General features: G+C 35.4%; 1 protein-coding gene across 1 annotated transcript; it reads right to left on the reverse strand.

The window, feature by feature from the left end:
- Positions 1 to 614: 614 nt before the first annotated feature.
- On the reverse strand, positions 615 to 26452 carry Bre1 (E3 ubiquitin-protein ligase Bre1). Its single transcript, XM_090165329.1, has 18 exons — positions 26372 to 26452; positions 26186 to 26309; positions 20842 to 20950; positions 11243 to 11410; positions 10621 to 10690; positions 10354 to 10548; positions 8270 to 8616; positions 7402 to 7527; positions 6537 to 6710; positions 5700 to 5835; positions 5231 to 5352; positions 4648 to 4943; positions 4111 to 4195; positions 3032 to 3343; positions 2244 to 2416; positions 1598 to 1775; positions 1352 to 1453; positions 615 to 1290 (listed from the first exon to the last, which is right to left on the reverse strand). The coding sequence occupies exons 3-18, from the start codon at positions 20941 to 20943 to the stop codon at positions 1114 to 1116; spliced, it is 2763 nt and encodes a 920-aa protein (XP_090021455.1). The 5' UTR covers positions 20944 to 20950; positions 26186 to 26309; positions 26372 to 26452; the 3' UTR covers positions 615 to 1113.
- Between the last annotated feature and the right edge of the window lie 405 nt (positions 26453 to 26857).

Below are 26857 nucleotides of genomic sequence, written 5' to 3' on the forward strand. Positions count from 1 at the left end.
CGTTGTAAGTACGTTGAGTGCGCTAAAAGGTCATCTGCAGAAGCGTCTGATCAGTTTTGCCAACCTAACGCTACTCTTTTGTTAAACCGGGATTTTGAATGTAACTCCAATATATCATCCTCTATTTCATCGTCATTAACGAAAATTATAGAGGCAAGCTTACTTTTGAATACGACGCCCAAAAAAATTCAACAATCCAACGCATCCCCCGTTCAACAAATAAATTCTCAACGCTGAAGCGTTGAATTTATTTTGCCGTTCAACAACTGATGACGTCACGATACCCACCGTTGAAGCGTTGAGTTTTTAAGATTACGTTGAATGAATGTTACCTAGTTGTTGTACGTACCCTATATTTCAGTAAAAAGGTTATTGCCATGTAAGAAAAATTTGCCCAATTTTTCAAGGAAATAAATGATAATCGTAGAATTTGTCATAGATCTAGAGCAAAATTACCTTCAAAAAGTGTCAAGAGAAAATTGAATTCCCTGACTTTCCCTGAATTTTTACAAATTCTTTAAATTCCCTGAGTGTTCCCTGACTTTTTAGGCCCATTTTTAAATTCCCAGACTTTTCCCGGGCGTGTAGCAACCTTGTAAAAGTAAAGAAATGTGTCAAAGCTGTTAAGATTTTAATTAAAAACAGATGGTCCCAATTGGGGAATAAATACATGTATGACCAATTAAATGGTTTACATCTATAATATAGAAGATATAGAAGTGTCCCCAGCAGGAATGCTTATGAAGAAAATTCTGACTAATGTCTATACAAGGATCATCCACCATATCAGCTAAAGAAATTTTCTGACAGCAGAATGAATAGTAAAATATCGAAAGACTAACTTAAGATATTTCTAAAAACATAGTTGAATGGGCAATGAAATATGTGGTTAAGTAATATATTTTTAAATTTTAACTTTATATTATAGATAGAGATTTTCTTCTATTCAATAGTATCCAAATTTCGCTTTTTTTGAGAGATAGATAAGTAAAATTTCATACTGCAGTGAGTTCATGAGTAGAACGGGTAATATATTTACATACACGCGTGTATAACAAAAATACAAGTATAAGCATTCCTGATCAACCATCTATATATTCTGTTTAAATAAACTCAGGTAAGATAAAGTCTGTGGAAATCATTTGCCCCAAAAGCTGCGTTACATTTTGGGCATTTTCTTTGTCTTGTTTCATAACGAGTCTTCAAACAATCAAAACAGAATACATGGAAACATTTAGTCAATACAGCATCTTTTCTTTTCACTTTACACGAAGGGCAGGTTAGAGTTTCCTATAAAGTAATTTTATTACGTTACAATTGAGCTCCAATTTAATCAAAATAAGAGCATTACCTTATAGTCTCTAATTTCTTCCATAAGAACCTCATCAGCTGTAGTGGCCAATTCAAATTTCTTAGCTCGCTCTACTTTTCTTCTTAATGCAATAATCTCCTCCTAATAAAATTACGAGAGTTAACAAGACCCTTGTTTAAAAGAAGAAGATAAATGTAGGCCACACTGCTATTCCTAATTTGAAATTCAATTTGTGCCAGCTCATAATAATTTTTGGTTGTTACACACCTAAATTGATTAACCTACCTGTAAGCGTCTAGTTTTGAATGATTCTTGTTGAACAGCACTTGTCTTCTCGGATAGAGTTGTTTGGGCTTCTTTAAGTTGAGCCAAATATTTTTCTAAATGAAGTTTTAGGTCAGCTGCAGACTGTGTACTTTCAATTGCTTTTCGCTTGTGCATTTCCATGGCTTGTTGTCTTAAACTAAATTTTTTAATTAAATTAATTATTTCTAAATGTTAATCTCAACATTCGTTTACATAATACAAACTTCTTACAAAAACACTAAAATTATGAAGGGGGATATTAACTAAATACTTTGAACTATTTCATATTATGCTAGCTCCTAAACCTAAAACAACAGTAATGTTAATTTGCCTCGTTTTAATTGTAAACAAAAATTGGTATTAAATCATAAATTAGAAAACTTTCGTGTGAATTAATTACATTTTCTGTACAGAGAATGTATATGCTGTTCACGATAACTCTTTATTGTTCATAGTTTAGCTAAATGGTGTAAAATTGAAAACAGGTTTATCAAATCCTGAAGATTTTTAAATTACACGAATGCCAATTTCTGGACTTGAACACCTCTGCCTTTCATTACATATCATCTGATATGTGAATCATGTTAAGCTAAAAACAAGGAAAGGTAATTTAAGTTTTCCTCACCTAAGCTCTTTTTCAATTGTTGACAAATTATTTTGAAGCAATCTTTCTTTTTCTTCTAACTTCCGAACAACTTGGTTTTGAGCTTCAACCTGACTCTGCAAGGTATTAACTTGTTCTGATAGCATATCTTTCTCTTCCCTCAATAGCTTATGTATCTGGTTAGATTTAATCCTCTGGAAAAATATCAAAAATTTATATCAAAATTGTAATGGTAAAAAAATTAATATCAGAGCATGTTTATTGGGACTTAAAACTCCCAATGGCATTCCTTAATTTTGCTTGTTTATATGTTTCATAAAATACACATAAAACTTTGTAAGTCGGAAAATTTTCCTTAATATTACCCAGGCCTTTTTTCCAATTTTTTTAGCATTTTTCCAAAAAAAAGAATGATTGTTCCCAAATTTAAATTTCGCATCATTAGCACCTAATTTTTTCAAATGCCAAAATAAAACTGAACCTGTAGACTAGTCTATTATCAAAACACTTATTTTTTAAATTTATTTTTCCAATTTGAATTTTCCGCAATTCGGAACATTTTCTGGAAGATTACCAACTCTAGAACTAGCTAATTAAGTTATCAAAATAATTATTTTTAAAATAGTTACTTTAAAAAGGTTAGTTTAATTCTGAATTAGAACACATTATTTCTACATTTATCAACACAGCGCTGTTTAAGTTGTTGCCTGATCAATATAACTTAGATCATTTTAGTTTTGTGGTGCTGCCTATTATACCTTTCTGAATCAATCAACATCAAAGCACCTGCAAATCAGGCAGAAAATTACCTCAGACATGAGTTTGAAGTTAGCATCATCTTTTTCTTTAAGTTGTTGGATTAATCTTAAATTTTGCTCTTGCATATCTTCAAAGGCTTGACCAGTTACTTCCATTTCATTCAAAAGTGCCTCTTCTTCTTGCTTCTGAGCAGTTAGCCCTTTTTGTAATTGCTGAACATTTTCTTCTAACCCCTTAATTTTACGCAGAGCTTCTTCATCAGCTAATTTTCTCCTCTCCTTTCTTTCATTTTCTTGCATACGCTTCAGCTGATTTCTCAGATCTTCTACTTCTCCTCTTGCACGTTTTTCACTAGCCATTAACTAAAATTAATTTGGATAAAAATTTAAGCACAATTTCTTTTACTTAGAACTAAGATATTGTTATCATAATTATTAAATCTATTTGATGCTTAAAATATTTATTCATTTAAACTGTCAAAAAATTTTGTAATGGTTTCAGAGTTTGATAAAAAATTTATGATCTAAGACAGACATTAACAATATGCCAAATGCAGTGTTTATTCATATAAAATAGCAATGACGTTGTTGCTGATGAGGATATTTATTATTTCGTTATCACACAAAGTTTTATAAAAATTAATTGAAACGGCAGTTTTTTTATATCAGCCTGAAAATATTTGTGGAAAACTTTTGGTGGAAATTTGCTACTGCTAATCACTGCATCCCAATTAATTATAGCTTTTATTCTCTGCAATCTTAACCAAAATGTTTAGCGCAAAACCCTTTAAACATGGATAGTTAGCAAATTTTTACGCAGTTGTTCTGGGGTTATAACCATTCTACCTTCCTGCACAATAATTATAAAATGGTTATTTAATACAGTAATTATAAAACAGTATTTCTTGTATCGAAAATGGTCTATGAAACCAGTTTTTTGATATTGCATGTAGTTTTCTTACCATTGACCCTAATAAGTCAAAGGCTTGTATTACTCTATAAACAGACTACTTCTAGGTTTAATAAACATGCCATTTAGGATATCATTGTATTAGAGAAATTTCTGGTAAATCTATGCATTATTACATTGGTAAGATATAATTCGTACCGCCATTAATCATAATACTAACCTGAACTTTATCCCGCTGATCCTTTGGTGCCCCTTTGTACATATCAAGTAAAAGTTTCAACTCTCTCTGAGCTTCCTGTGATTTCCTATAAGTCAAAAATATTGTTTACTATTAAGACCTTATTACTTAGGTATTTATTGAAATAACTTTTAAACTACACAGGAAAAAAATTTTCATTTAAAATTTTTAAATTATTTGATCTTAAGCGATTTAATTTTATTGAGAAGTAATTTTAGATTATTATGCTTTAGTTCGAGAATTTGCAAGGGGGTGTTTCTGCATTGCAAGGTTGTCTGATTTAAATTGGCCATTTAAATCAATTTATTTTTAAAATCATTGATTTAAATCACCTATGTACTGAAAAAGCACAAAAATTGTTTTAAGAGCAATTTTACAAAACTTTTACTAACTATTAAGATTAATTGAAACACTACCAATACACAAATTAATAATTTGCTTAGAAAAGAGATAGTTTCAAAATTAATAAAATCACTACAACCCTACATTGCCTGATTTAATACCAAAAAGATGATTTACTTGAGCTGAATTTTGAGGTCTCTAATAATTTCTGCATCAGATTTCCCTCTTTCACGCTCTCCAGTCTCCTCTTCTCTAATATCGAGTAATTCATCTCTCTCCTTTTTCTTATTGGAATCTTCATCTCTCTGGCTTGATCCACTTGTCAACGAACTAGAACCAGCAACGGAAACCAAATTTCCTCCTGATGAAACTGCATCATCTTTAATTGGTGCACTGTCAGATGAGCTAGACGTCACAGATGATGAAGCTGGTTGAGGAGCTGGAGCATGGTGCGCTTCCGCTGCTTGCCGTAACTAAAACAGAAAAGCATTCAGACAAATATCAGCAACGAAATCTAAAATGACGCATTGCCATGTTTAAAAATATAAGGTAACGTTGAACTTTGTTGAAATATTTTCCATGGTTTAAACAAAGAATTGAAATTGAAAGGTGCCATTATAAATGAAGTTTTTACTATTCCACAAGAATACCAATAATCCTAGACCATACCATTTGCAGTGTGACATGGTTTAATTAAAAACCAAGTCTTCGTGTCAACTTGTGTAATTTTTATGTGCCAAAGAAATTAAGTAAATCTCACTTTTACAATTTCATTGGCTGCTTCTTTTAGTTTTCTTTTAAAGCGGTGAATTTCTCCTTTAAGCTGGTGGTTGTGATTTTGTAAACTTGTTATTAGTTGCCTCATTTCTCGATTTATTGGCCCTAGAAAATTGCGAAAAAATTACACAAAAGTAAGGTATGCTTACATCTTTTGACAATTGTAAACAAAATAAATGAACTGTAAATATGCAAAAAAAAACAGTTACAGGTCCAAATCAAGAATTTGAAATGTGAACAAGAAAATACACTTTGAATGTCACTTTACATAGGACTAGCTAGTAAAATTTCTTGATAATATAAAATTAGCTAAGTGATCACTTTCAACCTAGTAACCCGTAATAACATGTATACTACACTGTGTATTTCATCCTGCTATCATTTTGGATGATGTAGTCTTGATGACGTAATTTTAAAAATAAGAAAATAAAACTTGATGATAAAGTTTATACCTGTTTGTTCTGTAGCAGCTAAATTCTGTTCAAATTCGATCCTCAGCATTTCATACTTCTTTCGGACTTGAGCTAACGCATCCTCTAGTTGAATAACTTCTGTTCGTAATTTACGTTGCATTGCCAATTCTTCACTCTAATAAAATGCCAAATTATTCATAAAAACTGCATGCACAAAAATCAGTAGCATAAATCCCAACTGTTTTTATTAGTTTTGGAATTTTCTATACTTAACGCAAACATTTTTTTACACTAATTCTCTTAGAATGGAATTTCTCAAAGATGTGCAGTTTTTAGTATAAACTACCTGTATTACATTTTTTATTTTATTTTATCACAATGTCAAGAAAAAAAGAATTAGAAAGAAGCTATACCTATAAAGAATGGTCATCATGATAAGGTATTCAAAAAGAAATTTAAACATTTTACTATGTAAAAACGGTTTTGGATTTTGCGGTATTGGTAAATTCAAAATCACTTCTTTTATGACTACAAACACCCAGAAATAAAAAATATTCTGTGAAAAGTAGCAAAAGTACCAAAAACTTCACAGAATCTTTTACAAGTAATTTCAATTGACAGTAGGTGGGACTTATAATTACCTAATTGACCGTCCCTTACCGATTATACTAACTTGTAAATAGAGCTTAATTGAAAATAATGGGAATTTTTCAAAAAAATTCACCATTGATGACCAAATAAAAAACTAATTTGAACTAATTTTATTTTACACAACATACTTTGAGAAATTTAGGTAAACTGGTATAAAATGCCTAAACTATTTAAATATTAGAATTTCTAGAGTTAAATAAATTATTTTAAGTGATCTGAACCAACCTCCATTTGCTCTATTTGACGAAGATGAACATTCTTGGAGCTGGATATTAGTCCTCGTGATTCTTCAAGTTGCGTTTTTAACTGCATGCTTTCATTGTACAACACAGAAAATTGTGACTGTAAACATTTGTATTCTGAAGTCTCAACAATAACACTTTCAGGAAGAGATTGAAGCTAAATAAAAAACATAAAGTCATAAATTAATTTGTACTACAAATGCATATAGTTTAGATTCAACTTATCAGGAAATTATATTCCCATATATAATAATAATAATCAGCTAGGCTAATATCCAAGTCATAAAGTTACTTTTTTAATGCCTTTAAACAGGTGGCTGGGTTATAATGCCTAGGACCGTGGTGGCAAGCCCTTCATGCCACATGAGCCAACAGCTCCCTACTTTTACTATTAACCATTAACCTCTACAAGTTTTTATGGAAAGTGGAATATAACAACAGGTTCATTACACTTTAGTCAAATACTGAGTCAATTATATATACCGGTAGCTTCAGACACAAATCACCCTTGATTAAAGTAGCTTTAAGAGAAAAGTATTCGTATTTAAGTAAACTATATGGCAATGCCTGATTTTGGATTAGAACAAGGTAAAAATATATCTGAAGCATTTCTATCTAAGATAATTCTTTAAATCTGACTATAGCCCATAAATTAATTTGCACACTGACTTTGTAACACCTATTTTGTTTGGTAACATTGAATAAATGTCATCATAATAATGGGTGAAAAAAAAATTATTTTGAATAATTGTAAAAAGTTCAATCGTTTTGTACACACTATTAGTCTTTAACATTGCAAGTATTTCCTGGTGATTACTTTAATCATTTACATCCGGCTAAATACCTACATCAAGTCTCAATTTTTCCATTGTCTTAAGAGCCTCTTTATGTTCATTGTTAAGTGTCTCTAGTTCCATAAGTCGGTTATTAGCCAATTCTTTTTGCTCTTCAACGTCTCTCTGCAGTTCTTCAACCTATAAAATGTGAAAATAAAAAATCTTAAGCACACCTTCAAACATATGGTGGTTCACTATGTGGGATTAAGCATCTGTCAAACATGCTTTGCTGTAATGTACCAGAAATTATGTGCAAAGGTTCAGCAAGTCTATAACAGTAGTAACAATTACGGTTGATCTCTAACATATAATTTAGATCTTTAATCCATGGCACAGTCATAATATACACAACTCTATTTTATAATTAAGGAATGCAAGATTAACCCAGCCATCTAAATTTAAATATTTCTTACCACTGGTAAAAATTCTAGTTCCGTGTGAATTTAATGCTTACATATTTCGATCACTACTGTAATCCCTTGAATCATCATATTCTAGAGCAAATTATTATTTGATGAGTTAATCAAATATCAAATATTTTAGACACCGGTTCCACATTCCATTTTCAGAGGTGTGGCCTATACAGCGCGATTTATAATAAATCCAATATTCCATAGGTTATACTGAAATAACAGCACCCTATACATGTATTCGTCTCAAGATTCCTAAAAGAAAAATCAATCTCCGCTGCCTTATCTAATGAAATCATTTTCCCAACACACTATGGTACAATTACAGGTTCCCTCTCTGTGTAGGAACAAAATATTTTCTGGGAATCATGAAAAAAGAGGCCATACTTGCAGCGTCATACTTTATGTACACCGTTCCGGTTATAGGTTAAGATTTAAAATGAAAATAAAATCTCTAAAAACACCATTACCTTGGCTTGAGTGACTGAGCTCACTGGAGCTCTAGTATCGCAGGTTTCATCTAAGTTGTATGATTTGAGTTTCTGAAGAGTTTCAGCTAGATTTGTTTCCAATTTCTCTTCCCTTAATTTAGTTTTACTTAATTCATATTCTAAATCTTCTATGCGATTTTTCAATTCAGCATTTGCTGTTTCTGTTGAAGATATCTTATCTTGAAGCTCAGAGAATTTGAGACTTATTGAATGGTTCTTTTCGTGTAGTGATGTCACAATACCGTGTAGATTACGGTTTTCAGTTTGTAATTCAATGTTAGACTGTCGAACTGTTTCATCCAAATTTGGGGGTTCTTCATCAGTTTCTAAAAAAAAATTATATTACTAGTACCATATATAACATAATAACTCATGAGTATGCCACAACAGCATTTTCTTGAATGAAACTGAAGTGTATCTTTATGATATTAGTTTAACAGGCCTTGAAGAGCCAGATATCACATAAACAATAATATAAAACTAGGCCTTGACTCTCTCCATGCGTGTAGCTGTGACTAACAAGAGGTCTACCAGTCATGTCTGCCAACGCAATCGACACTGGGAGGCCGCAGGGCTGCCAGACCATTAAAACGTACGTTAAGAGGGTTAAGCACATGGCTACTTAAAACCAATTTTAAGTAGTTCTTAGACAACTTATTTTTGGGTAATGGCAGCACCAACTAAATTTCTATCAAGTGCCATCCCTTACCAAAAAAAGTTGGATTTCAGTTTGTATTTAGTTTGTATACACATTATTAGTTGATATTGAGTTGGTATTAAGTAGGCTCAAGTTGTCAGCATATTTCAAGTTACTATTAAAGGGGTAATTAGTTGTTATTCAGTTGGTAGGAAAATACTGCGTTTGCTAAGTTTATAATTAGTTGGTTTTTAGTAGTCAGGAAATTACATAATATTTTTAAGTTGCTTTTAAGTAGTTAAATGTAAATGTTGATTCTGGTTTACTTGGAAATAAGTTGATTAATAAAGAGGATTTAAGGTATTTTTAAGTAGGCATTTGTCCCAAATACAAACTGAAAACCAAGTTGAGAAACAAGTTGTCCTAAGTGGTTTTTAGCCAACTTATTTTTTGGTAAGGGATTCGAGATAATTATATGTTTAACAGGGTGTCATTAGGAGCTAGTGCTGCGTTGTATCCCCCTTACCAAAAATTAAGTTGGATTTTAGTTGGTATACACATTTTAGTTGACGTTAAGTTAGTTTTAAGTAGGCTCAAGTGGTCAGAATATTTCAAAAAATTAGTTAAAGGGGTAATAAGTTGTAATTAAGTTGATGAGAAAATCCCTTTTTCTTTAAGTTGGTAATTAGTTGGTTTTTAGTGGTCAGAAAATTATATTATTTGTAAGTTGGTTTTAAATTGGTATTTAGTTGGTTTTAAGTTGGTATTTGTTCCAATACCAACTTAAAGTATATCCTAGACCACTTATTTTTTAGTAAGGGCCACCACTTACATCACTACCACCATCACCAACAACAGCCTCTTTCCCCTCTATAATTAGGCTAAAAAGGTTATTTAGAATTTATTGACCCACCAATCCCTTACCAAAAAATAACTGGTCTAGGAAATACTTTAAGTTGGTATTTGTTCCAAATACCAACTTGAAACCAACTAAATACCAACTTAAAACCAACTTACATATAATATGTAATTTTCTGACCACTAAAAACCAACTAATTACCAACTTAAAGAAAAAAGTATTTTCCCATCAACTTAATAACAACTTATTACCCCTTTAACTACTTTATTGAAATATTCTGAACACTTGAGCCTACTTAAAAACAACTTAACATCAACTAAAATGTGTATACCAACTAAATACCAACAAAAATCCAACTTATTTTTGGTAAGGGAAATGACAGCAGAAATTTTTAAATGGTATTTTTAAGAATAATTCATGGTAAATTATTGTATAAGGTTACATAATTTGGGAATATTAATTCAATTATGTTTTTTATGTATTTACTAAACATTTGAACTGCGCTGGAGATCAAAATGTAAAACAAATTAATGTGAGATTGAGTAATGAAGCATGCAGGATACTTACCAACACCTTCGCTATGTTCGCCTTTTAGAGCAAGCATAATTTTATGATTTCTTTGAACAATTCTATCAAATGCTTGTAAGACTTTGGCAACTGCCCTCGTAGAAACTTGAACCCTTTGTGCTAGTTTCTCCTCAAGTTCTTCTCTATCCCAATGACTGAGTTGAGCCAAGAAGGAAGTTGTTGCTTCATTTTGGTCTTAATTTTACAAATAAAAAGTAAAACAATATTTAACATGGTTGTAAATAGAATAGCATATGAAACCCTCACTTCTGTTTTCAGATTCATCCGAGGTTTCTGCATCAAACCTTTGCAAAAGAATTCGAAGATCTTCATTTAGCTTTAAAAAGATTATGCAAGTTACTAGAATGCCATTAATTTTTAGGGCTCATTTTCTATACATGACATAATCATAATAATAATAATAATAATAATAATAATAATAATAAAATGCTTTTTTATTGGATCACCTTCAAGGTAAAGCACCAAGTAAAAATGTTGACACAAAGTTTTAAGAGTCATTTTAAGGTTTAAAGGGCAAAGCAATTCGTGATGCAAAGGGGATAAATGGATCATATATAATACATGTATAAAAATTGTGTCTGCACATGAACCGCCGCCGGGAAGTGGAACTGTTGGGAGGGACTAAGAGCACGATTCTAGATTTAAGGTAGAGGGGGAATCTAGGAGATATGGTTCTTACTTGTATCAGACCAAATAGCAGACAATGACAAATATTATTGAATAAGTAATTTAAGATAATATATTATTATGAAATGTATAACAAGCGGAATTAGTGTACGAGAGTACTTTAACTAGAGTTAGCAAAAAATTGTGTTCACTATTGAAATCACAGGAAACTTTGTTCAAATCTAAAATTATAAAAATTTACTTGATTCCAGTATCTGTTGACCACACAAAGAACCGCTTCATCACTTGTTTGCCTCTTTTCAAGTTGGTCAATTCTCTGTCGGAGCTCACTTTCATGCTTTTGTCTTTGTTCTAAGCGTTCAGATAGCTTTTTATTTTGAAATCTAAGAACTTGCATGTCCATTTCCTCCTGGAAATTGAAGCAATGGATCGATTGTTATTAAGAGTACAGAACCAGATAACCTTCAGAATTGACAATTTTCATAGGTATCTAATTTAAGGCACTCTAATGGTATATGCATGGAGAAAAAATCAAGGAAGGGAAATGGGCACTTTCTTTACTACCCATCCATCTGAAAATACCGTGACGTAAAAAGGGAACCCTGGTAAAATCTTTCTTGTGTGGGCATGAGTAGCATTTTAGCATTCTCTGTCTATACGTGATATTAACAAAGTGAAAATCAAAACAATGATTTACTTCAACATCATAATGAATCTTGAGAATATTTGCTTCAATCCATATCAATCATTTTTCAAGATTTAGTATTGCCCATTTAGAGCGAGATATTATTTGATTTATTTGTTTTAGTGGGTTTTATAATTATGGTAAACACAATATCAACCATTTTTTTAAACTTATCATATAATCATAGGCTTACATTATAGACCCAAACTTTTATGCATTTCAACAAGCCTCAGATATTTGAAATTCCTGTGTAACCCTTCTCATACTTGTGGCATGAGATTGAGCATGGTATTGATTTTTTACACCATGACTTTCCTCCAGGATGCAGCCCCCTTTCTTTTCAACCCCTAACCCAAATCGTCAAATCATCAAAGTGTCTATGTGTTTGCAGGAAATTCTAACGAATGAATTTCGAAAGTGGTTCCTTCTCACATTTCTTAAAGAAATAAACACTAAATTATTGATTTTATAGTAAGCAAATAATTAATTATCAAAAAGTGTACTATATCGTATGAACTTAAAATTATAGTATGCCCCAAACATTCCCTCTAAATCACCGTAAAGTCTTATAGTAGTAATTTATCGTTTGAATAAGACACATAGTGAAATAAATTCAAACAATTCTGAGAATTATGGTTAGTCGCATTTTACCCAGAATTCTTTGAAATTTTTCCAGCAATATCTTCGTCTTGGGTTTGCTTCCGGTATTATCTTAATAGTTTAAAGGGTTATTTAATGATAATGAAAAAGGAAATTTATAAACTTTTCTTGGCTTTCGAAGCCTGTATAAAACTGCAACTTTTTATCATCGTATGAAAGACTTATTAGTTGCTTTGTACACCTCAAACTGCATCTCAAGAGTTATGAATTGTTTACATTTATTCCTTAATTAATTTACAGTGTCTTCCTTAATTTATTTCTAGGGTTGCAACCTTGTCTTCCTTAATTTATTTCTAGGGTCGCAACCTTCTGTTTAAGCTCATAATTTTCAAATATTAACTGTTCAATTCGGCATCCTTTTCATTGTTAATTAACTGGTCCTATATTACATATGAATGTTCACAGTGGCTGGTGGGTAACTCATTCTCCATGCTCATTTGTGATGGTGATGTACTTTCCTTGTTGTTAATAAAAACATTTGCTCCTAGCGACAAGAAGAACCAGATAGTTATCAAATAGCCATTCTGTAAATAAAAACAACGTAAAAATGTTATAAATTACAATGGATTTATAAGTTAATTTCCAACCTTTAAAAGGCTTTAAAACAACATGTTCAAATGTTTTCGAAGGAAAATATCGAGCAAAAAATCATTGTAATGTTTGATTCCAGCTGGGATGAAATAGTACCCGCAGATTTTACTAGTTGGTGAAGAATATACTTTGGAACTTGTGCATGGTTTTGAAATAACGAGGAGCTGATTGAATCCTACTAATCCATTCCCCTTTCAAAGTCTTGTTCCTTGGAAATAAATGAAAGCTAGGTTTGCTGTTGTAGCAGAATCGATAACATCTTGTGTCCCTCCCATTTTGAGAGTTCCTGAAGAACTGAAAATAATATACTTTCATTAAAAATTGCACATGCAATAATATAAGCGAACATATTTATTCTTAATTACCTGTTTTGTCTCTCCATCATGTTTTTAAATCGTAAGCTGATTAAGCATTTCCGATAACTTATGTAGCAGACGATTTAGGAGGTTCGAGCTAAGCAGACAGAAATCGCGAAAATGTTAATACCCATAATACCTAGCAAATCCCCAGTAGATGGCGTATTTCAAATGATAAAGAACTATTATGGGATGTCGGAACAGTGTTCTAGAGACCCCAAATTTTTGAATAAATTCCACAAAAGATGATGTGGAAATATTTTTACACAATATGGTTCAAGTACACTGTACAATCAATATACTATAATTTAAGAATGGAAACACTGCAAACCCAGGCGGCAAAACTAGCTTCCATTAAGAATTATCAAAAAACTGCCAACGGAAATGGAACTAACACTATGAGATTAGTAAATTTGGACATTTTCAGCTTCTTAGGTATATTCAAACTCTCTGCACAAATGTAATAAGATTGAAAAAACTAGCTTTTGTTTAGAAAGGTATCTCTCAAAAAGGCGCAAGTGGCATCCGGAACTTTTATCAACAATTTGAAGAACACTGCCCCTAATTTAACGGGTGTTCTTGAAATTGTTGATAAAATTTCCAGATAACACATGCACATTTTGAGAAATACCCTTTGCCGAAAATGAAATTTTTTACTCTTATTTTGTCTGTGTAGTGTTTGAATATAGCCAAAGAGCTGAAAATGTCCAAATTGACTAATCTAATGGATAATTTCCGTAGCTGGTAGTAAGATGTTCAGCCATCAGGAGTCGCAGCGTTTAACTTCTTGTATTACAGTAAATCAGAAGTGTACCGAACTATGGATCCATAATATGTAAAAATATTTCCACATTACCTTTCGTGGAATTTATTCCAAAATTTGGGGTCTATGGAACCCTGTGATCTGGCGACACTGGTTGTAGCTAGCATAACCTGAATTATTTTTATTTCTGGAAAACACTGTTGATCAGTTAATAATCAGAAAAAAAAATGTTATAAGAATTGATTGACCACATTGGTGTCAGCCAAAGTGACATATATACCAAAAGTATGCAAGTTCCTTATCTTTCCAATGCTAATGATTTACTGAATGCTGCTATCGAGATAGACCACATAGAAGGCTAGGCTAGGCTAGGATGGATGACGCGCACCCTTTTTGGTTTGTTCTTTCGTGTTTTGTATTAAAAAAGTACATATATGGCGGTAGGGCTTCCGTCAAGTAGGAAAAAAATCATAAAGACCGCTAGAATTCCCCAGTCCCACCTTAGTTCTCAAAGCTACTGCCAGGCGACACTTTCTACTTTTGAACTTTATTCCCTCCCCAATGAATAATCTACCTCCTAGTGATCGTACAGAGACCCCGACCCTGACCCGGTAAGTCGGGTATCCCAATTCGGGTCAGGATGTTAAATTTTTGGGTCAGGATGTTAAATTTTTGGGTCAGGGTTTTTTCAAAAGTCAGGTTTTCCTAATAAAAAAAAGTGAAAAAACGCCCGAGCTACAGCCCACAACCAAAACGGAGAAGGACGGGGCAAGCCAGCAGCCTATTCTCTCAGCGACTTCTCTCGTTTGAAGTTACAAAGATTGCGTTGTAACGGGGAGTCATTTACGGGAAGCCTCGGTGGGTTTTGTTTATGGTTTGGTTGCAGGAGCGATGGAGAGATGGCGCCACCAGTCCAGCGGCGGGAGTCTTATCTGGAGTGCAAGGGTTGACATCGGCGGGCTTTTTGGACGTTATAAGGCGGTGCTTACAGGAGGCCGTTGGTTATTGTAAGCCTGGACTCGGCGGAAAGGTTATCGAACTGTATACACGATATCGGAGCGCAGAATAAAGACTTGTTTTTTAAAGTTATCATTTGGTTTCCTGAACTTAATTGTTTAATCGAACTCAACGGTCAAACCTTGACCCCGTCTTTCCCCTACATTTTTGGAGGCTCCGCCGAGATAATTTTTTTTTCCGCTGATCGTAAGTTTTGGAGGTTTTTCCGCAATGTCTTTCCTATGGTGAATGGGCTGGTTTTAGTATTTTTATACAAGGTTCTATGTGGGCTATCTTCGGATGGTCTTGGTTTATTTTTAATGGGGCTTATGGAAAGTTTTAAATGGGGAGGGGTTTCTTTATAGCTTGTTTTCTATAATGAGAGACATGGTTGGTGGCGGTTCTATCTGGGGTCCGTTGGTTGTGGTATTAATTGCTGGGGCAATATTACGGTTGATGGTTGGGGATATCGGGGTCGATCGACGGGTTGACTTAGAACATAGGTTTCTTTCGGGTTTGTCGTCATGGTTTGCGATGTTTCGGAGTTGTAGAGACAGGAGGTTACGGAGTTGTGGGATGGTGGAGGATGGTTTTCCATGGCGGCCCGGCTGGCACGTGGGCGGTGGAATTCGGGACGAATTGATTATTTGCCCTTCCTAGGGGGTTAGCCGGGGAGAGTTGGTGCGGTTGTCGTCGTCTGGGACTGAAGCGGGAAGCATAATGATGGTCTTCACCTGGCTCGTCTCGGGGCTGGTTCTGGTGGGTTGAGGAGGATTTCTGTCGGCGACGGGTTTACCTTGGCGGGCACTATCAAACTGGTAGTTGGAAACTCGAACCGGGGGCGGACGTCGGGCGGCAGTTCCGTCAGCTTCATTGGGGATCCAGAGAGCGGGATTTTTCGGTGATTTCTTATCACGTCGGTAACGTACATACTGGCGAATTTGTTCCTCTTCTTGGTTCTGGACGGGGTATCGCTGCGTTTTCTTTGTTCGGCTCTCCGAAGCAGGGTGGTCCGTGTAGGGGGTTCAGGCTTGGTAACACTACGGCTGGAGAAATAGGGGAACAGGGTCATTGGAGCTGTGGTCCGCTGAGGGGGGACGTGGTGCAATTGGAGGAACTACCCGGGTGGTCTCGGGGACCATGCTGTTGGGTTGAAGGGGTTTTGCGACGGGTTACCTTGATGGGCTTCATCATTACTTCTGATGGTTCTAAGCTGAAATCGAGGGGGGATTCTGGTCGGCAATTCCTTCATAGGGAATGTCAGGGGTGGAGTTCTGTCTTCTTGCGTATGTCTTTTCCGGTGGAGGCGGCCCGGGGTTTTCTCTGTCAAGGGTTTTTCTCTGTGGTGGGCCGGGCAGTGGACCTGGGGCCGGGATTCTGGGCATGTGTTGACTTTGCCTGGGCGTTATGGGTGGAACCGGTTGCTGGTTAGTCGGGGAAAAAGTCCTCGGCGTGGTGTTTATGATATTACTCCAGGGCCGGTTCGGAAAGCTGCGGTCGGGTCCTCAGGGTGCGACGTATCTTCGGGATCATTCTGGCCATGGGTTGAGCTTGGATGGTTTTTTTTTTCCTTTTTTTTTGTCTTGGCCAGTTGGGGGTTCTCCTTTTGTAACGACTAGGGAATCTTTGTAGTAATTTAGATGGTTAGTTGCAGGTATGTCGGAGGAGGTATTGGATCCTGGGGTGGTCGAGGACGTACTCTTGCTGAGTGATGGTGGCAGGGACGAGTTGGTGGAGGTCGAGCGTCTGGTGCTGCGTCGTGCGGCTGGGGTCGGAGGTTTTGGACAGGCGTTACTGTTGGAGGTTTTGGAGGCAGCGGCGGTGTTGGAGAAAGGGTCTGAGGATTCGGATGTTCCGGTGAAGCAGGGTTCTGAGGAAGTTCCGTCCATGGTTCCGGTTGCTTCGCAAATGGTACCGGTTGTTGGTCCGTCGGCGGTGGCTACCGTTTGTTTGGACGTCTCGGTGGGTTCTCGACCGTCGGAGGCTCAGGCAGCGTTGGAGAGGTGTGCTTTTCGGCATTTGGATGGGTTTGGGTACATTACCCAGATTTCTAAGAAGCTGGTCTGGCCGGCTGATATGTCATTTGATCGGTTGGTGGAGTTAAAGCCTGGATATTTCGGGGACGGCTTCGTCGGGTGCGTCTCTAATTTGGCTCTTCCGGCTACTTTGCCGGTGGCATTGGATCGGTTGGTGGCGAATTCTCGGGTTTGGGTGGTGGTCGGTGTGCCGCCGAGGAATGCGTTGGATGGAAGTGTCGCCGGGTTTTCGGTGGCAATTGAGGGCATTTTGAGGCATAATCGGGTGGTAGGGATCGGTGCGTGTGGACTGGATCGGAGCATTGGGGGTCGGGTTCCATACTCGGTCCAGCGAGCGGTGTTCATTGCTCAGCTTGAGCTGGCCCGGCGGTATCAGTTTCCGGTCGTGGTGCAGTGTCGGGGGGCGTATTCGGAGGTGTTTCGGTTACTTAAAGAATATGTCGGACGGTCGCAACACATTTTGCTTCATAATTTCTCGGGGTCTCGGTGGGACGCGGACCAATTCTTAGGGTATTTTCCGAACCTGTGGCTGGGATACTCTCCCATGGCCACTTTTCCGTCTTTGGGGCCGGCCCGGGAAGTGTTTCGGCGGGCTGCGATAGGTCGGATTGTGGTGGAATCAGCTGCACCATTGTTTGTTCCTGGGGGTCTGCCGGTGGACTATTTTTCGGACGTCTCGGTTCCGCTGCCGGGCCTTGCGGGGGTGTTAGTACATCGGTTGGCTACTTTGCGGGGTTGTGCGGTGGATCCTCTGGCGGCGGCTCTGTTGGAGAACGTTCAGCAGTTGTACGGTATTTATTTATCGGTTTGAAGTTTCGGCTGGTTTTTTTCAATAAAGTCTCTTTGATCAATTCTCTTGTTTCCGTTTTTTCCGAGGCTTCCCTTTTTTGGGGTGGGGGAAGATGTAACGGGGAGTCATTTACGGGAAGCCTCGGTGGGTTTTGTTTATGGTTTGGTTGCAGGAGCGATGGAGAGATGGCGCCACCAGTCCAGCGGCGGGAGTCTTATCTGGAGTGCAAGGGTTGACATCGGCGGGCTTTTTGGACGTTATAAGGCGGTGCTTACAGGAGGCCGTTGGTTATTGTAAGCCTGGACTCGGCGGAAAGGTTATCGAACTGTATACACGATATCGGAGCGCAGAATAAAGACTTGTTTTTTAAAGTTATCATTTGGTTTCCTGAACTTAATTGTTTAATCGAACTCAACGGTCAAACCTTGACCCCGTCTTCCCCCTACAGCGTCACATTCGCCAGGCTCGCCTCTCATTCACCGTGGTTTTTATTTCGTTTTTGGTTTTATCATAAGCCTATAATATTGTTCCCTCAGTTTGTCCCTTTGGGGAATATTTTACTGAGGGCTAGTAACGGAGTGACGTCAGCACAAGAAGTAAATCTCCCCCTAGTGAGGCGCTGTCAAAGGCTACGTGTGATGCAGGAGAAAGCGGACGCAAAACGGTGAAGAAGCCCGTAATGCAGTTGGTCTTATGAATAGCTCTCAGTAAAATTTTCATAAGTGAAGAATAGAAAGTGTCACACTTATGGAACAATATTATAAACTTATGGTTTTACTTTTACTTTTAAATAGTCGGCCGTTGAAGCGACTACTCTCGTCACTTTTGTAATTAGAAAACACTTGATAATAAAAATTCCAAAAAACCCCTACCCAACCCGGTTTTTCGGGGTTTTTTCTCTCCACGACCCTGACTCAAATGTCACCCCATACGATCACTACTCCCTCCTCCAAACTTTTACTTAGTGTGTAACATTCATTTCAAAAAAGATTACAATGACACACTTTTGGTAATTATTAGGCATGTGCAAGCCTTGATTTTTGCGTTTCACACAGAGCTTCGAATATAAAAAATTATATCGAGCTTTCGAGCTATTAGGCTTAGCTTAAAAAGTGGTTTGGAGTACTAGAATAATTAGGCTAAGCCAATGTTTTAAGAATGGCTTCAATTTTTTTTGGGGAAAAAAATATACCTTACCTAAAAATTTCACAATCGGTACCAACTTTCGCCACCAACTTGGAAAATGGCCATTTTAAATTCGCAAATAATTCAAAAACTAGAGGTCATTCTTCTTCAAATTGTCAAATATATAAACTCTAAAAAAGTCGTTTCAATTAGGAAAACGAGAAGGTTTACAAGTTCCAGCTCAAGTTTTCAAACAACCTTCAGTTCCTCATAAATCGCTTGCTTTCAATGAAATATGGTTTTTTTTGGCCATGTCTGGGGCTCCAATTACAGAAATTTCAATTAACTAATATCGTTATAAATGCTTTACAAAATCTATGCATAGAAGGAAGTCAGTCAACCTAAGTTTTATACCACCTTGACAAAATGCATAAACAATTTGATATTTACTATTTTATTTTTATTAATTTTTTTTCAAAAAATTTCTTTGGAACCGTTTGCTTTGAAACTACATGTGCAGTCGGGCAGTCTTGAAACAATTTTTTTCGAACTAAGTACAACATTTTGACTTAGAATTCCCCTTGGAACATTTTTCCTTCAAAATTGGCGTTAAACCAAGGGTGTTTTTTATTACAGAATAAAGGGTGGGGTATCAAATTTTATTTAATATTAAAATATCTACTTAATCAATTTAAGTCAATTAAAATTTGGCCTTCTCCAGAGCAACAGGGCTACTTTAAAATATTATTATGTTTTAAATAATAAGCGATATGGAAGAAAAATTAAGTTTAGCCCGTGACCTTTTGATAAAAAAGAAGTTATAAGAGTTTATAAATAAGGGTAAGAAAATTTGAAGAAGAATGACACCTCATATGTTGAGTTTGGGTAAATAGTTTTAGAATTATAGGCAAATTTAAAATGGTGGCCATTTTCCAAGATGGTGGCGAAAGTCGGCCCCGCAGACTTTAGGACCTTTGGGAGGTCCTATAAGAGCATAAATCTTTCGGTTGTAAAATTTTTAGATATAGTATATACTTTTTTCCCCAAAAAAAAAATCATTGGCACTGCGATTGCGCAGAAAAGACTGCTAAAACGCTAAATCTACAGAACACCATTCTTGTCAAGATTCAAGAATGAGCTCAGAAATATTTTTCTAATTGGCAGTATAGCCGTGAAAGTCATAATAACGAAGATATTGGCGAAAAACCATTTTTGACAGTTATTTTCCCACCAAAACAAGTTCCATACACCCAAATGATGGGGACTTTTGACACAAAGTTTATAGAGACTAAATAAAAGTGTACGCAAAAATTTGGCCTGGGGGCATTTTTTCCGAAGTTTGGTCGATTCTTTTCCTAAAGTTACTGGACTATTAACAGATCTAAAGGCGGAACCTAAGGGAATTTTTAGTAGCTTGCTAGTAGTGCCTTGGTACTCGAAAGTTAAGCCTAGGCCTCGATTTGAGGCTCGAACCATTTTCAAGCTTTGAGCCGAGTTTGAAGCTCAATCGAGATTGAGTACTTGCACATGCCTCGTAATTATGCATCAGTAATGGTTAAACCTCATAGTATAGAGTAATTTCATTTTGTATTTTTGGCTATGGCCACCATTTTGTGCAGGTTTTTCTCTATGCAAAAGAACATCTATAACTATGTGTCATGTGAGACTGAAATCACCGAATAGGTTAAATTACAATAGTATCCAACACGTGTAAGCAAAGCAACTCATTTTCGATAGTATTTAGAATTATACTATTTATAATTTACAATACTTAAAAGGATTTTTGGAATTTTTTTTGATTAAATTAACCATACACAATAGAGATAAAAATATTTTACCAAGGTAGATACTGTTCCTAAGCGACATGGTTCAAACTGGACCTTCTTTGTAGGAGGTTGGCCAGAAGGCATTTCTGAAGCTGGAGGCCTTTTGGCTGCCATGTTCAATCTGTAATTAAAAACTAAAACGTTAATGAAAGTTAAAATTTTGTGTAATTTTTTACAAAATTTTAGGAAAAAAAGGTAGGGATGGCTCCACAAAGATTTGAGTCTTAAACTGATCTTCTTTATTTCCGTGGGAGAATCTGCTCAAATTTTAGTTCTCACCCTTGCTTGATAATGATTTAAGTCAGCTTTTTTGTTTTAAATTATTAAATGAATTGAAAATATCCACTTTGATTTTGATTGAGAGAAATTTTAACATCAACAAAGATTGATCTTGGCTTTGATAATTAGCTTTTAGCTATGGCCACAATTTATCTATACATAGTTTTCACTAAAGGGGGTAATGTCCTTTCCCCCTTGAATTCATCCCCTGTGCTTCTCCCCGTACAGTACTGCCAGTAATTTGTGAGCGCGCTTTAGCAGTCGACGGTCTGACTCGCCATTGAAATTTCAATACAAGTCCTAGGCTGAGCTTCATAGATAGTTTAAAAATGAGTTCTATTAAATCAAAAGAATTTTATAAGGGCTATTTTGAGTGTTTAGAGAAAGAAGATAGAATATTATATAAAAAAAAGTATTTAAAATTTGTTGGATTTGATCCATATGAAGAAAATGTAGACAATTATACATCTGATGCTTCACAAAGGCCTAAGGTGCAATTTCCTGATATCTCAATGTACTTGTTGCATACTACAAATTATGTTACGTTAAAGGAAATGAAGAACCATAAAAGTATGGAATCACATACTTTCTCAACAAGCGGACATATTAAAAAAATTGTAGTAAAAAAACTAGATGGAAACTTAGTCCTCGTATTGGGAATGGTAAGTTGTTATTATCTTAAATATTTAACTCTAAAAGTAACATTGCTAAAAAAAATGCATTACATTTTTAGGTAAAGCACTCTCAGAGAGCTAATGAAGAGTATTTACATAATTGGATCTTAGTGAGAAGCTGCGGTGAAATCTTAACTGCTCATTGTACCTGTATGGCTGGACTAGGGGAGTCATGTTCCCATGTTGGAGCTAACAAATTGTTTTCAGCAAAGATGCCGAAGGATCTGACAGCTTAGTTTGGCAAGCTGCTTTAAATTTTGAAGCCGTTACTCCACCAATACGTTGGGAGAACCAATCGCTACTTTTAGATTGCTCTCTCGTTTGTTCTTCAATTTTTTCAGACTCCTCGGTGGTTATTGATATTTTTTGTTTAACTGTCTTACACAGTTCCAATACCTTTTGCAATGGTAAATCGTTGGCAGATTTGTCTTGGAGACTAGATAATGGAGGTGGTAAAACAACGCACTTGGGGATAAATTTCTCATTGTATGGACTAGTAATAGATAATATCACAGGCTTTGAATTTAAACTAACTAAAATATCAAAATAATTTTTCAATTCCTCTTTTGGGGTTTCAGGAATTTCTCGTTTCTTTTTTGGACTCTTTATCTCAGAAGGACATACATTTTCAAATAACAAGCGGTCTAGTCTTTTTTTCCTTTGCTTAGATGAAGAAAAATCAATATCACATGCGTGCTTAAAAGGAACTTGCTTAACGTGTGGGACTAGCCATTGGTTAAGTTTCTCAGTACAAGATTGATTTTTTAAAACTGAAACTCCAGCTTCAATTAAGAATAACATAGCTCCAACATGGGAACATGACTCCCCCAGTCCAGCCATACAGGTACAATGAGCAGTTAAGATTTCACCGCAGCTTCTCACTAAGATCCAATTATGTAAATACTCTTCATTAGCTCTCTGAGAGTGCTTTACCTAAAAATGTAATGCATTTTTTTTAGCAATGTTACTTTTAGAGTTAAATATTTAAGATAATAACAACTTACCATTCCCAATACGAGGACTTAGGGCCCGTTCCAGAGACGAAAAACTTTCGTAAAGTTACGAAAAAGGGGGCGTGTCTAGTAGAAATACGAAACTTTTTCAAAAACGCGTTCCAGAGACGTTTTACCGAGACAAAAAGTCTAGTATCTTCTACGACAGCTCAGGAGCTATCGTAGAGCTCTCGTAAATGCGTTTGGAGGCGAAAATAATCATTTTTTAGAAAATGGCGGTGGAATTTCTTCGAGCTAACGAGATAAATCAAGGTGTAAACAACATCGAAACAGACATCCCGCTGAAAATAATGTATCGTGAGTGTCTCAATTCTAAGAATTGATTTAAAAAAAATGATTTTTGGCACTAATAATGAAACATTTACCTGAAACCGCGTTTATTGCGCTACAAATGGGAATGGCCGAGGCCTGAATTGAAGGGCGCTCCATAGATTCCGCTACGCAGGTAAGAATTCCTTTACCACTATTTTTATTTAATTATAAAACGAAACAAAGAAAGAACTATCTTTTCGTTTTAATAAATTTAAAATTATCTTATTGCAGATCCGCATAATCATGTGCTGTATTTGTTTTGGAAAGACGGCGAATTATTATCAAGTTGAGTGTTTGTCGAATCGTTCACAGTGTAAACTTCAACAGCCAAATAATTTTTTGTATTACACCTTAATATTTTTACATATGCTCCACTTATAATAAAAACTATTTAATTCCTCAAATAGAAGTATTTATTTATAATTGTAGCTATCATTTAAAGAGAAAGGAAACACATCTCCCTTTTGACCTGATACCCAATGATAAAAAACTCCCAAAAATACTTAATGCAATGTTTTTTGAAGCCCTAACTGCTTTTATGGATAAAAAATTACAGGAAGGTGATAACCACCTTTGTAAAATATCCAAATTAAATTCAAATCTACCGCCAAACTGATCTTAAGAGAAAAACCAGATGGAGACAGCTCCGTTAAAAAAATCACCAAAACTTTGGTCAGCTGACAATAATAAAGAAATAAGTTTCATTGTTGTGGGAAGTTTTACATCTGAAAGCTAGAGAAAAGGTAATCAGTAATATTCATTAAGTTTATTTTAAAGGAGTAGACATACTACTGGTTAATGTAATTATGTTTCAGGGTTATTAATTATTCGTTTATAAAGGCGAGATCACTGAAGTTAAATTTCCTTTTCAGTCCGAACAAGAGAGTTGTGTATGGCCACCAGAATTTTATTGGTATTGTCCAAATTACTCAAAAAGGAGAGAGAAAATTGAAGATGTTGAGCTACCATTTCGTTTAGAATCATTTTCTAAAGCCCATTCAATCGTTCTTGATTATTTACTACCGACAGGGCAACGTTGTCTAATGCTTCAGCATTGCTAGTAGCAATGGGTTCGGAGGACACAGGTAATGTTTGATGTTTCTTATGGCTTCTTTTATCACCTTTAACACGTATACCAAATTATTACTTATATGTCAATTTATGTCAATCTGTTTTTCCGGGAATGTAGGAAAAGAGCAATGTTAACAATACCACTTTTGAAATTCCTCCTACCGTTGGCCTAGGCGGATATAGAAGTGGTTTTTCAGCCCTGGCATCTATTTAAAAATGTAACTGAGCTATATCTGCTAGCATGGATGCTGCTAGTAAGTAATATACCTAAACTGATTTTTTCTAATTATACCCATTTCATTGGCAATATTTTGCTTTGTCAATCTTTGTTTTTATTTAATTGTGTTTTCATCAATATGGGAAGCTCAATTAAATTTAAATTAAATATTGATAACCTCTACTTTCTAGAAATATTTTGCCGTCTCTTTGAAGCCAAATGAAAGGGAGCACTACCATCCACGCTCGGTGGAGTACTCGTAGGAGTAATGTGAAAACACCCCGCACTTGGCATACCAATAAAAACACAACTTGTTCTGGCTAGTGGTGGACTTTCCTGATCCTTATGATATCTTGGCCCTTCACTATTCTCATAACTCTGTTGACCAAACATATTCTAGCTCAGCCACAATTTCTTCCCTTTCCTTCAACCTTGATTAAACTTCTTTGCATTTTGCACTCCTTCTTTGCTTGCCCAATTTTTAAAACAATTTCGCGTAAAACTTATGAATAATAAATGTAAATGCTATATAAAAACAAATGTAAATAACAACAAAATTTGAAAATATGTAAATAAAGTTTAATATATATAGTAAAATAACTGAAAGTCGAAAGTGGAAAATTGCCACTGTTTACATGAAATAAATAACAAGTCAAAGCTAAGGCTTAACTAAGCGCTTGAAGAAACCCGCTTCCCACCGATATTTTCCGGCGTTTCTATTGGCTATGGCAGGGGGCGGAGCTTATTAAAAAAAAGGCGAAAGATACGAGAGCGGGAGTTTACGAATTCTTGAAAAGTTGTCTCTGGAACGCGTTTAAGATACGAGAGTTCGGGTTTCGTAGATTTGCTCTCGTAACTTTTTAACTTACGAGAGTTTTGAAAATGTCTCTGGAACGGGCCCTAAGTTTCCATCTAGTTTTTTTACTACAATTTTTTTAATATGTCCGCTTGTTGAGAAAGTATGTGATTCCATACTTTTATGGTTCTTCATTTCCTCTAACGTAACAGAATTTGTAGTATGCAACAAGTACATTGAGATATCAGGAAATTGCACCTTAGGCCATTGTGAAGCATCAGATGTATAATTGTCTACATTTTCTTCATATGGATCAAATCCAACAAATTTTAAATACTTTTTTTTATATAATATTCTATTTTCTTTCCCTAAACATTCAAAATAGCCCTTATAAAATTCTTTGGATTTAATAGAACTCATTTTTAAACTATCTATGAAGCTAAGCCTAGGACTTGTATTGAAATTTCAATGGTGTGTCAGACCGTCGACTGCTAAAGCGCGCTCACAAATTACTGGCAGTACTGTACGGGGAGAAGCACAGGGGATGAATTCGAGCGGGAAAGGACGTTACCCCCTTTAGTGAAAACTATGTATAGAGTAATTCGCTTTGGATATGGTCCCCATTTTGTGCGGATTCCTTTCTCTATGCGAAAAAGCATGGATGACGTCGTGTCACATGAGATTAAAATCACTGAATAAGAAAAAACATGGGTGACGTCGACATATAATGATCCTGATTACTAAATATTATTAACCACTATAAATATAAATTTCTAACCACAACTAAAAATAAGCTAATTTAAATTTAAAAGTTAAAGTAGTAGTGTACATAAAATAGAGGTTGAATCCAAGCTAGGAAATGAGTAATGTGACAGAGTTTAGTCAGAATTTCACTATTAGTTTCGAATGTACGCTAAATATTCTAAGACTTGATATTTACAAGGTGTTGTTTTACTGAAAAAGAATATAATGATAATTTTATAATTAACCTTACCTCCAACTCTTGAGTAGCTTGCACTCAAACAATTTTTGTAGAAATACTTTGAGGACTCAACGAAAAGGAAAACAACAAAATTTCATTAGATGCTTAAGTACATAACTACGTCATTTCCTGTTATCTATGAGAAAAGAAAAAAATTAAGAAATATCCATTTCAATTAACATAATTATTCCAACTTACAAGCAATGACTTCTAAGTTCTAACGCTTAACTTCACCAAAGCCACTGACACAAGCAGACGAAGTCTCAACCATTGAAAAGACCATGAAAAACTGGAAAAAACTGATCACAGGGAATCATGGCTTACAACCAGTGTTGGAAATAAGGCAGTGCGGTGGCATCGGTCAAAGACCATTAATTTTGGGCTATGACCATTCATAAGTATGCCACTGTACCTTTATTCCCGAGGGGTCCGACACTCGTCTAAAATGCGTACGAAATTTTAAAATCTTCAAATCTTTTCGTCCAGATTTGAAGATTTGACCGAAATTTCATAAATTTACAAAATTTGCATAATTTCCAAATTTTATATGTGTATTGCAAATTTCAATGAGATTTGATAGGGATTTGAAAATTTGGATGAGATTTGATAGGGAATTGGAAATTTTAACGAGATTTTATAAGGATTTGGAAATTTTCATGAGATTTTATGGTGATCGCCATTTTA

This window comes from Leiobunum rupestre, chromosome 2 (genome assembly GCF_980474605.1).
Source record: "Leiobunum rupestre chromosome 2, qqLeiRupe1.1.hap1, whole genome shotgun sequence".
NCBI lineage: Eukaryota > Metazoa > Arthropoda > Arachnida > Opiliones > Sclerosomatidae > Leiobunum > Leiobunum rupestre.